This window comes from Teleopsis dalmanni, chromosome 2 (assembly GCF_002237135.1).
Source record: "Teleopsis dalmanni isolate 2A chromosome 2, ASM223713v2, whole genome shotgun sequence".
Classification (NCBI taxonomy): Eukaryota; Metazoa; Arthropoda; class Insecta; order Diptera; family Diopsidae; genus Teleopsis; species Teleopsis dalmanni.
This window is the reverse complement of record NC_051847.1, coordinates 166,842,603-166,855,086: the sequence shown is the minus strand read 5'-3', so window position 1 is coordinate 166,855,086 and position 12,484 is coordinate 166,842,603. Positions and strand designations below refer to the sequence as shown.

The 12,484-nt window shown below is 29.5% G+C and overlaps 2 protein-coding genes across 3 annotated transcripts in view; both read left to right on the top strand.

Moving 5' to 3' along the window:
• The window catches only part of LOC119679664 (homeotic protein antennapedia), a 413,608-nt gene that overhangs the window by 216,991 nt on the left and 184,133 nt on the right, over positions 1 to 12,484 (top strand). The window lies entirely within an intron of this gene.
• Positions 2,596 to 12,484, top strand: part of LOC119682285 — a 30,608-nt gene continuing 20,719 nt past the window's right edge. The window contains exons 1-5 of the mRNA XM_038095690.1: positions 2,596 to 2,650; positions 3,399 to 3,522; positions 5,764 to 5,887; positions 6,010 to 6,094; positions 7,149 to 7,259. Coding sequence (XP_037951618.1) covers positions 2,596 to 2,650; positions 3,399 to 3,522; positions 5,764 to 5,887; positions 6,010 to 6,094; positions 7,149 to 7,259 — 499 coding nt within the window. The remainder of the gene's footprint in view (positions 2,651 to 3,398; positions 3,523 to 5,763; positions 5,888 to 6,009; positions 6,095 to 7,148; positions 7,260 to 12,484) is intronic.

Genomic DNA, 12,484 nt, shown 5'->3' with positions numbered 1-12,484 from the left:
ACGACAATATTTTTTTTAGCCTTTTTAAGATCTACAGTTATTTTTCCATGAAATCCTAACATATCCTTCAAGTGTGGTTTGTAAAACTAAATCACAACTGACTCTACCCACTTGTCTCTTCAATTCAATTATCAAGTTTCTTGCTTTTTATACTTCAATTTTCTATGTTTGTACTTCCTTCCTTTAGCTCGAGGTTTTGAATGAGGCTGCACGCTTTCAGTGTTGCCAATTAACCTTATTGCCCTCAATTTGTATGCCAAGAAAAGTATTTATTGTAAATTAACTTTGCTTAATTGTCATTTGTTAGTACTTGGGACATTTTTAAACTTAATTACAGCGCATTTACACTCACATTTATATTAATGTCGTCAACCGCAATGTGTGAGGAGAACACATTTGCAGGACTTGCACAATTCACAGGCAGAATGTAGCCCACAGGCCACACAACAGAACCAGTCCCACTGTCATCTAAAACGCATGTTTCTACAACGAAACTTATGTCACCAAAGACAAGTAAAGCTGCAGTAATGCTGACTCCGTCTCAGCACAAAAAAGGAAACTAAATGAAAACCTTAAAATACCAGTAAAACCACGTGACAGGAGGAAAAATGACTTGAGTCCTGTTATACAGAATCTACTGCACTACAAGCCCGAATACAGGTGTTCCTAAGTTTGCTTGTATGCTTTTGACTTGCTCGCCATTTCATGTACGTACACTGTAACGTCACTTTAACCGAATGGAGAAAAAAGTACTAAAATAATAACAATTGCAACGACACTCATAATAACAAAATCAAAATCAGACAAAAAAAAAAGAAATAAAAAACTCAACAAACTAAAGGACAAAAAGGATACTCGTTGGCATTGTTGCATTGTTTTATCTGTCGTAAAAGTTGTCGTTGTCATGATTTTTGATGTCGACTGTCAAGTGGACGTTGACTTAAGACAAACAATACTGCAAATACAAATACGAAAGGACATAAAATCGTTTATCTTTTTCAGGTCCTGGCACTGTCACTCACTCGTACCTTCTATTTAAATGAAATTTGTGTGTATTTGTATTGTGCGTTCCTTTCAGGTGGAGTTTTCGTTAGAATTTTATTATTTTTGATATTTAATTGACGTAAAAATTCAAGCTCTAGAATCTTTTCAATTTATGTATATGTAACTACGAGTATGTAAATGTGTATGTTGTCTATTCTATATGCTCTATAAACACAATACGTTTATAAGGTTCTTTAAAAATGCATAAAGAAGTGAAATTATTATTGTACATAAATGTAAAAATATGTTAATAAAATAACGAAGAATGATAATCAAATTTGATTATCGTAAATTTGAGATATAAAAGTTAAAGTTACAAAAGTAACTAGAAATTACTAGCATTTTAAACTCTTATATCAAAGGGCAAAGTGGAACCTATCTTACTCTAAATTACTTTATCACTTAGTACTTTCGTAAATATGAAATGAAGGATATCCATTGATCTGATTTGTCAGCAAGATATCAACTTTAGTTCCACTTTTTTAAATTTCAGTTGCTTATCTTCGAAAAACTGGGCTAAAAGATTTTCAACGGCTCTTCGGCGGGCCATTCTTCATTAAGAGAATTTTGCGAAAACCAAAACAAGGTACAAGGTACTACATGCTGAGTGTATCAAACCTATCCAACTAAGTTCTGGTAATTTTTGCCGAGTCATCGAAGTTGTGTGCCGCTTGATATTGTTTGTATGCAACACCGAATCATTATAGAAGAATATCTTCCAATTTAACTAAACGCTCAACCTTGTTTACCTTGTTTGCCGTCAATATAGCTCTTGATGTTATTTATGGGAGGTTACCGGCTTTTTACCATGTTCGCTTGTGTTGAATACTTTGGAGTTTAATCTATTTCATTGTTTGTAATAGTTTACCTACTGTATTTCAGTGCTTTTCATTAATGGTAATTTGTTCAATCTAATTTGTTTGTGTTAATTCATGCGGTATCCATACATCGAGTGTCTTTGCATAGCCTGACCAAACTATTATTTGGTTTATGTGTGTTGTCTTCATTATCTTCAGTCTTACTCTATCAGTTGCAAAATTTCAATGGGTTAAACTCGGTTTTTGTTTTTTTTAAGTATCAACTTTTATTTCGTGCGTTAATTTTTAGTATATTTCTATACATATTTCGGCAAATTCGCTTTTGCCTTCATCAGAAGAATTCCTTATATTGGGTTATTTTATCGGTTGGTCGATCTAAACGAGTTGCATCTCTGATAAATCCAGAAAACCGTTCAAATTTTTTTGTCATGTTTTGCAACAATTTTTTCTTTTCAAAGAAATAAAGTATCATATAGTTTACTTTGGCCGATATTTGACTTTCACTAATTTCTTTTTCAAGTTACTTTGAGGTCTAGAAGTCTATTGAATTATTCTGTAGTTGGCAATAGAAAGGTATATATATCTGACTACGATTTTTTTGTTAGAATCTGACTACTTTTTGAAGTAATTGTTACAAAAAGTATTTATTCTTTTAAGGTATATTGATATATAAGTAATTATAATTGAAATAGTGGAAAATTAATATGTATGTAGTATCTATTATCTTTCAATAATGCTCATATCTGTGGAAGACCAAATCCAAGTCCAAATCCAATCGAAATCGAAATGTAAGAAAGAAATTCAATTAAACTCACAACTCAAGCTTTGTTATAATTTAATTTATTTCGCACTGATTTGATGCAATAAATTCAATAAAAATTTTCTCTCAATAATAATTTTAACTTTAATCCATACATTTCCAACTTATTGCTTCATATATTTTAATCTTTATGGTTGCACAATTTTTTCCTATCTGCAGTGCTTTTCCTTTTGCAATACTCGTAATAAATTTCATAATTCAACTTTGCACTTGTAGCAAATTGTCGGACATTTCTGACAAGTTCTTGCAGCAAATGCTGCAGCAGTGCAGTGCCAGCATCGGCAACTCATAATAAATGTTGCTGCTGCAAACTTTGAAATCAATTTTTCTTATATTGCATTTCGTTTAAGTGAAATTGTGATTTTCAGATTGCATTATTTAGATACATATTTATGTGTATGTGTGTGTATGTGTGCTGAACACGACAAACATACATACAAGTACCGTCATTTGTATATATTGAGCAATGCATCAGTTTGGCTTTATTCTATGTTTTATTTTGTATTTTGTGCTAGTGAACGCCAGCAATGAACGCTAGATAAATTTGCTGATAGATATAATAAATCAATGATATAAACGTATATTTATATAGAAATAAAAATATATATAAGTAATTTCTTCTGTGTATACATATATGTATTTGTATGTATATATTTATAAATATATTATTTATTTGCGATCTACTTTAGTTATCCCCTTCTTCTTTCTCTTTGCAGATGGCGAGATACTTCGAGTGCTGGTTAATAGTTCAGCTCAGATAAAATGTGATGTCGGTTCGAGCTTACCGGACGACAAAGTTTTACTTGTTGTTTGGTATAAAAATAATCTCCCAATTTATAGGTGAGTTGTGTGCCACAAAAATGTCAAGTGCGATTAAGTGAAATATTAAGATTTTACAAAATAATAAAACATTAAAGTGTCCTTTAGAAATATTGTAGTTTTACCTTCATGGCAATTAGAAATAATTTTAATTTCAAATAAAATTTTTTGTTTTACTTTTGCAGACAAGTTAATTTTACCATTAAAAATTATTTAATATAAGTAGACAAGTATATACTGAGTATATACTTATATATCCTTGTCTATATATTAATACTTTTATTTACTTAAAAAAAATACATATTTGCTAATATTGTAATTCACAAAAAACATGCTTAGGTTGTATGACTTCAACTATATAAATGCTTATATGGTTTATAAAAACCAATAATAAGATAATCCCATGTACCGTTTTCATAATACAGGATAATATTAAACATTAATAATGATGTATATTAAATTCACTACATTCAGACGTCATCATCCCAGTTTTAAAATTTCAACAAAATATTTCATTATATTTTTCAAGAAGACAGGTTCACATTAAGTGAATTTTTAGAAAACAATAAAAAAATTACATGTGATAAGAAGTGTTTTCTGTTTGTTGTCATCAACATAATCTTCTTCTACTGAAAAAAATAGATCCGATATATGTATAATTAGCTCTCTTTCTCCTGCGATCAACATATTTCTATGTTTCTCTCGCTCTCTTTCTATCCCTCTTTCTTTCTAGCTCTTGGTACAGGGCGATTAAGACTTACGTGGAGATATGTGTTACTTTCATCACTATCATAACTATCAGTCATCACTATTTTAATGATTTACCATCACTGTTATAGTGATCAATCATAATTGTAATAGTGATCAATAATCACTGTCATTGTGATTAATTATCACTATGTTGTTTAACATGGTGGATAGCTAGCTCTTTTTCGTGGATGTTCTATTTTACAAATTTCAAAAAATTTCAAATACATATCTATTTGTTTTTCTTCCCCATGAAATTTTATGAAATAGAACTTGTAGAAGGATTTGTCTTCCAGCTGGTTTAGTTAACATTTTTTCCTACTATATTGTATTAATATGATATGTTCTGAGAGTGTTTGTAGAGCAGAAGTCTAATATGTTTGTTTGCAATATACCAGAAGAAAATCGATAATAATATATATATTATTCCTTTAATCATGTAGTAATGTAAATAAAAGAATTTTAAAAAAATCTTAAATAAAATCACTAATGAATATGAGAAAAAATGGAAACTATTAAAGCTATCATACTTAATCCATATTCTGTTATTGAATACACCTAACATAAATCTTGTTGTTACTCAATAAAAAAATTAATTATCAAAAATTACTGTTTTATAATAAATAATTATAATTATTAAAAAAATTAATGATAAAGGGGTTTTCGTAAAGTAGTTAACCTAAACAATAACAATTATTTTTTTATATTATTTTAATCAATTGAATTTTTGGCTGATCATACAGCTGTTTCGAATATTGCTAAATACCCATCACCAGTAGTCTGGGAAAAAATTTTTGTATTTAATTATTCGTAAAGAATTATTTGAGACTTATAGAAAAAATTAAAATATATCACTAATTTTCATTCTACTGAATCTTCATCGATTTCTCTGCAAGTTATTATTCTTATGTGACTTCTCAATGGATTCAGTCCTAGAAGTCCTATATTTTGTGAAATAGGCTATCACTGATAATGGCTTCCCAAATTTTCTTATGTTGTTGCAATAATATGGCAGAGGTGATCAAAGATCATAAGTTATCAATCCACGATATTATATTTGATTACAAAAAAAATAATTTATTAATTTTGTTTTTAAATTTTAATCTTATATCAATAAAATGTAATATATATCTAATGATAGTGTACTTATTATATTCCGTTTTTAATATTCTTTAATTGCAGAAATGGCTAATAACAAACTTTCTGTATGTCTCCAAAATATGCTTTTAAATTTATAAATTTATTTTTGTTAGTGATTAAAAACAAAATTCTTTATTTAACAAAAGATTTCAAACGTTGGTATTATTATTTCATTTTACAAAATCTTCATCAATTAAAATTAATTTATTTCAAAAACTTTTTCCCAACAAAATCCATTATAAACAAATTTTATCTCACATAAGTATCAATAAATTTATTTCAAGTACTTTTAATCCATAAAGGATTTTTTCCATCACTTAGTAAAAATACCTGCCATGTTTTCTGTATAAAATTAAAATCCTTTCTGATTTTCAGTTTCGACACCCGAGGCGCTCATGCAGGCACACCTTCGCATTGGCGTGATGAGGATGTTCTGGAAGATCGCGCCATTTTTCGCACACATAAAGAGCCCGCAGAATTGATAGTAAATCCCGTACAGGTTGGTTAAACAAATTTTGCATAATAAATTTTATAAAAATAGCTTCACAAATTAAATAAAAATAAAACTCTGCATACATTATAATCTTTATTTGTTTACATTTTACTTTCTGCAATTCACAGGAAAAGGATGCAGGGAACTTTCGTTGTAGAGTGGATTTCAAACTTTCGCAAACTAGAAATAGCAACGTCAATTTGGAAGTTGTCGGTGAGTAAGCAAGCCTTGATCCTTTTCTCATTGAAATAATTTATTTTTTGAGTTCTGTAAACAATCTGCTAATATTTTTTGCAAAATTAATAAAAAACAAGAGCAAGAAAAAAGGAACAAATTTATCCAAAATAATATAATGAATATGCAAATATGCTAAAGAGTTGTTTGCACACTTTCAATTAAAAGAAAAATTCCCAAACAAACCGAGAGCGGTTGATTCCGTTTTGTATAAATAAATTTAAGTATGCAAACAGAAAATTTTAGTTTATTTTAGTGTTAATGTTTGTGTTTTGTCTTTGAGATTCGAAGAACAAAAACGAGTCCTTAAAAGCAATTAGTTTCTGGCTCATGTATGCATTCGACTGACATAAATACCAACGCCAACTCCACTTTATGTTGGTGTGTTCGGCAGCTCATGCAGGCGCAGTTTGTGGCTTAAATGAAACTTTAACTCTTCCTCGTTTCGGGTTTTGAAAATTTATGTCCTGAAACGATAAAAGTTGCTTTGGTTTTTGTTGTTTGTTGTTATGTGTTTACCAAATTCAAGGGAAAAAACCAGCAATGAAATTTTTATATATTTCATTCTTACAACTAAAACACATTTGACTTCGATTAACGTTCACTATATAGTGTGGAATATACTTTTTTGCCGGTAGATATCGGTTCTGACCCGTCTTGTAAGCGTTGCGGCTCACTTAGGTCTTAAGAATTGGGATAGAGACATATTTTATACATATTAGTTGTTTTAAAACGTGTAAACCACACTATCGCTTTAAACACCGGTAATACTGGATAAACACTTTAGGAAGAGTTACCCTAAGATGTATATAAAAATTAGCAGCATATGTTAACATGAAATGCTAGAGAAATGCAACTATTAGTTGTAAATACTTTCGAATATTGGACAAACACTTAACTAATGTTGGCTAATGAATATTCAATATTTCAAGATCGAAATTTCTGACATTTTATACAGCATGGTTGTAGTGAAACCTTCTTTAATGTTATTGAATTTAATTATTAAAACTTAATGAAATTATTTTTGTTTCAGTTCCACCGGAAATACCAATAATTTTAAATGAACGACATAATCGCATTGAATCACGTGCAGGTCCTTATGAAGAAGGTGGTAGCCTAGAAGTGACCTGCGAGGTTTATGGAGGTAAGTTAAATAATTAAACTGCTTTATCCTTTGATTTAACTTCGTAGCTTAAAGAATAGACCAGATGGTCTATTCTTCAGAAAAATATGATCTTACCACATACAAGTTAAATTGATCTGATTATTTTGTTAGAAAAATTTCAGCTCATGTAGTAGAGAAGATATGAAAACCAACATTTGGTATGGTTGAACCAATATGATGAGTCGATTAAATATATTTTAAACTGAGATTTGGTTAAAATCTGATTAAATCAACTGAATTATTTTTCTGAGTGTAGTTTGTGTTAAGCATTTGCTTGCATTATTTTAAGATTCCAATTCAAGTCCACATTTATATTAAAGTTAATTTATAACAATTTAAACTCGCTCTAAGCGTTTTCATTAAATGGCGAATATTCGGGCTTTTACACCGAAATAAATAAAACAAAAACAGATACAATTGCAACATTTATAGGAATTCGTGGATATTGTGTTAAGCAAATTTCTTCACTATTTTCATAAAATATTTATGTTACTTTGAATTATAAATTTGAAATTTATTAGATTTGTGTCACATATGAAAATTTCATTCATTTCTTAAAACTATTCACAATAGCTAAATTTTGTACTGTACAATACGGTACTACGGTGAATTGTCCAAATTAAAATTAAAATTGACCTTATTTTGCAGAAATTTGCTCGAAATGCTCTCAAATGCTTTTCTTTGATATAGGACAAAAAAAAACACATATTTACAAATTGTTTTTATTTTTTTTTTTTTGAAATATTGAAGAATTAAGTAACTAACTATTAATTAACTTGAAATGTTCTAAATGCTTTAAAAAAGCATTTGCAATAAACCACTTAATAGGGTTTTTAAGTTGGGTTAAATAAGTTGGATTAAATAAAGCAGCGGTGTTATTGTTTTGTATGTTATTTTGGAAATAAACCGCTGTCTTTTTGTAATATGCTTACAAAAGATCATACATACAATAAAAAATTCAACACATCATGAACGTATATGAAATATTGTATATATCTTATAGTTATATAGCTTATGATCATACCAAGAGCAATTCTAAGTTGAAATTAAATTGCAGACTTTGAATGCATTTGTGGATATAGTTTTAATAAGGATGAATTGTATTATTATTATTGTTAAGTGATGTAGCACTGCGACCGTCGGGTCTATTGTGCCTCGCCTGGGTTAAGGTTTAAGTCCTGCTACATCAATTAAAAGTAGTATAGAACATACTTTACAGTATTTGGTTGCCTCTTCCATAAGAATATACATTCCCAGGAAACTATTTCGTATGTACAGTAGTACAGGTCATTCTACCAGCACACATGTGACTGACTCCTTATTTTAAATTCTTCATACAATCTACAGTTTGCATCCGTTTGTATATCCAGTCTTGTAAGGTGGTATTTTAGTTTACAGTGTCCCGTTAGGAATCCTGTGATGGTTGTAAGTTTTTCTTTTGATAGATTCATACAATCCTGATATCTCTTATTGTTACAGAAACCAATAAGTGATTTGAATTTTATTAATCCTGGTATATTATCCTAATAATCGTTTTTGTAATGGTTACTTTATTTTTATGATACTTTGGATTGTGACTGCAATTCATTTTGTATTTTTCTTTTCGTAATTTTATTTATTCCTTTTATTTTTAATTAAATACTATTTAATATAAATTTATTTCTCCTTTTCTAACAAATACTGGCTATAAGTCAGTTTATGAAATCGTGTACTTAAGGACATGTTCTTATAGAATTTTTTCTTAAAATAATAAAAAATAAAATAAATATTTATATTTCAGAAAGAAATGTCTCTTCAATTGAAATTTCAGTTCAAGTAAAAATATTTTTCTTTAAGATTTAAATTGCCTTACTTTTAGTCAAATGAAACCTAAACCCTTCACGTTTTAGCTTTTATCGATATCAATGTTCTTATTTTTTTTATTTTTTTTCGCTTAATCTGTACTAAAAACCCCAAAAGCATATATTTTTTCACTCCTTGCCGCCTCGCTGAGTACTTAAAACTTTACATTTGTGATATATTTTATGTCAACGCTGACATGTCAAACCATTTAAAGTGGTTTTCTGCTTCCGTTTTAGCTGCACTCACGCGAATGTTCCATTGTAGATTTGTGTAATTGTGTATTGTGTAATGGTGTAGCTGTGTAGCCACAACTCTTTTATTCACCGCCTTGCTCGCTGTATGCTGTATGCACATGAGAACAATAGAAAATTCGGTTCTCGTTTTAGTTTAGTTGGGTTTCATTTCGTTTTGTTCGGTTTTGGTTTTGGTTGTCGTTAAGTTGCGTTTTTATTGTCAACACAATGGCCAGCGACCGTAGTTGACCGCCTTTCAACGACTACTATTGAGACTGAGACCAAGAATCGAGCACAATTTCAATGGAGCAATGGAGCGGTGGAGCGATGGAGCACAGCAGAAAAGGAGCCATGGTTCTCTAGAACACACAACACAAATGACTTTTCACGTTATCCTTTTGATGTTTTTCTTTATAATTTTTTTTTTTTATTTTATTCAAGTGTACATTTCATGTAGTTTTTTCTCTAAATTTAGAAGTTTATTTATTTTATTTACTTGTACGATTTTTTGTTTATTGGTCTGCGCTAAATTTGAGCAAACTTTCGAGATTGTGGGTTTAGTGTTGCTGGTGGCTACTGGCTCATGGCTCATGGCTGATGGCTGGTGGCACAAATTACAATTGCTTGTAAGATTTCAATTTGTGATAGTCACAAAATTTATGTGTAAACACACAAAATACAAAGCAAACACAGCTTTTATTAACCAATTTTTATTTGTGGTAGGTTGTAAATTTAAGGAATTGATTCCACGAATCTTACAATTGTTGAATTTTTGTATCTGCTGAAGGACAGATGAAATTAGTGACTCTTATCTGTACTAAAAGGAAGCTGAAAGTATAACTTTTGCTTTCATGAAAAGAAATCAATATATTCTGTTGAAGCCCAAATAAGGGAAAACATTATTCATAATATTCTTTTGTTTTATTTAGTCTTTTTTTTTTATTTTTTTTTAACACTATATGATTGAGTCGACTAATTTCATACTTATTCAAATATAATAAGTATGTAAGGTACGATGATAACAAATAGTATGAACATGTACTGCTAATCCAACTTTGCTAAGCAGGAAAAAGTATCTGCTTTTGAGAAAACCTTAATATCCAACAAGGATAAAACCTTCCTGCCAAGTAGAAGATCCAAGCCGGAAAGGCACAAAGAACGTGACTATCGTGAATATATAAATGAACTCGTAAATATATAAGTATCCTGTTGCGCTTACTTCAGTTCAGTTGTAAACATTCTTAAGCCATGATCAGTTTTTCGTACTTATAGCAGACCTAACTTCAATTTTCCTTTGTATTATTCAATGAAGAAATAGTAACTTTAGGTTATGCATTACTACTGTGATCAAAAAATAAGACAAGTTTTAAAAAATTAAAAAATACGGGATCTTCGATTCTGATATTTTGAAAATAGCCTGTCTTTAGATTTTTATTGTTGTGAATAGTTTTGTACAATTGTTCAGTCATTTAGGAACCGTATCATTAAAAATGTGGTAATATTAGTATCATCATTAGTATCATTAATATATCTTTATATCTTTAAATATTAATATCTTTAAAATTGTTCTATAGATCAATATATTAAAATAGTCTAGTATGACCACCACATTGTACTTTATATTATATGTGTAACTTTGATAGTACCTATTAAAAATACAGTCTAACAACTGTACAGAAGGTAATAGTTTCATTCGGTTCTCCTTATTAAGAAATTTATAATTAATTATCACTCTTTTTATATTGATTATTTAAAGAAAAAATCGATTTGCTAGAGAAAATGAACAGTCCGAAGTTGTAATAAACAAAAAAAAAACAAAAAAATTAAAAATTTTGATTATAGTAACTGTGATTTTATTATTTATATATTCTATGGGATTTAATTTAATGTTTATCATTTAAAACTTAATCCGGTATAAATAACCGCCTTATATGTTTGCAAAAGCAATTGTAATAATACTCCGACCTGAGAAAGAAATTAAAGAAACTTCAAAACGTCGGTAATAGGACTATGAATAAATTAAAACTAATTTACAAGCTTTAATTTTATTCACAGAAGACTTTTTAAAAACAATACCCTGTATATATTTTAGTTCCATATTTTGGTGCATTTTTCAAGCATGGAATTAGTCTTACCTGATCACCCTAATTACGATCGTTCAATGTCACTGTCATTTTATTTTTATCAGTAAAGCTTTTCCAAAATACATTATTCGAATTTCCTTCATGTTCGGACATCTATTTAAGAAGTGATGAATGTCTTCCGTTTCATTTAAACTGCAAATCTACTTTGTCAATAATTACAGTCTTAAGAGGTCAGATCGAGCTTATATTACACACAATACATATTATTTGCCTTATGCATCAAGAAACTTACGGTAACTGTTTGATTTACGAATTTGTAGATAAGTATTGGATGTTTGAGTTTTGATTTCAGGTTATGGTTGTGTTCCTATTACTTGTAATGCTTTAACAAGGTCTCTCTTTGACTATATTACGACGATGTACAGCACTTCAATTGACTTGGAACTACTCACTTTGATTGTCACTTTTCTTTGCCCAAAAGATTTTGTTTTCTCCGATCTCTTTTAACAGGATATTTGATATTCGATGCTCGTTATACATAAAAATGTGTTGTGAAAATTACGTTTCAATTCATCTATTTTATGAAAACGTGACCCCAGTCTTGAGCACAGTATAACTAAAGAAGTATCCTTGATGGGTTACACAATAAATTTTTTACATAAAAAAAAGAATTTTAGTTAATCCTTTGAGACATTTTCTCCCCGGTGCGTTTGAAGGCATGACGTCATATTGACTGATCTCTTCTATCATTTATAAATGAATTTTTAAATGAATTTTATTTTCGAAATCTGAATATTTTTAGAAAACTTTTAATATTCAGACCAGACCCCTTCAATAATTTTTCAATTTAATTGAATACTCCTTCCTATTTAGCAAAAAAACCTGTGATGTTTCCTTTTTGTGAAAATGTCAACAGCACACATGTTGCTGTGAGTGAACTGTGGTCACACCACGTATAAAGGTCTGTCGACTGTAACACGCCCATGGTGCGTGCATACGCTACATAAATTTAACTAATTGCAACCACTTCCCCCCTCCCTCCACT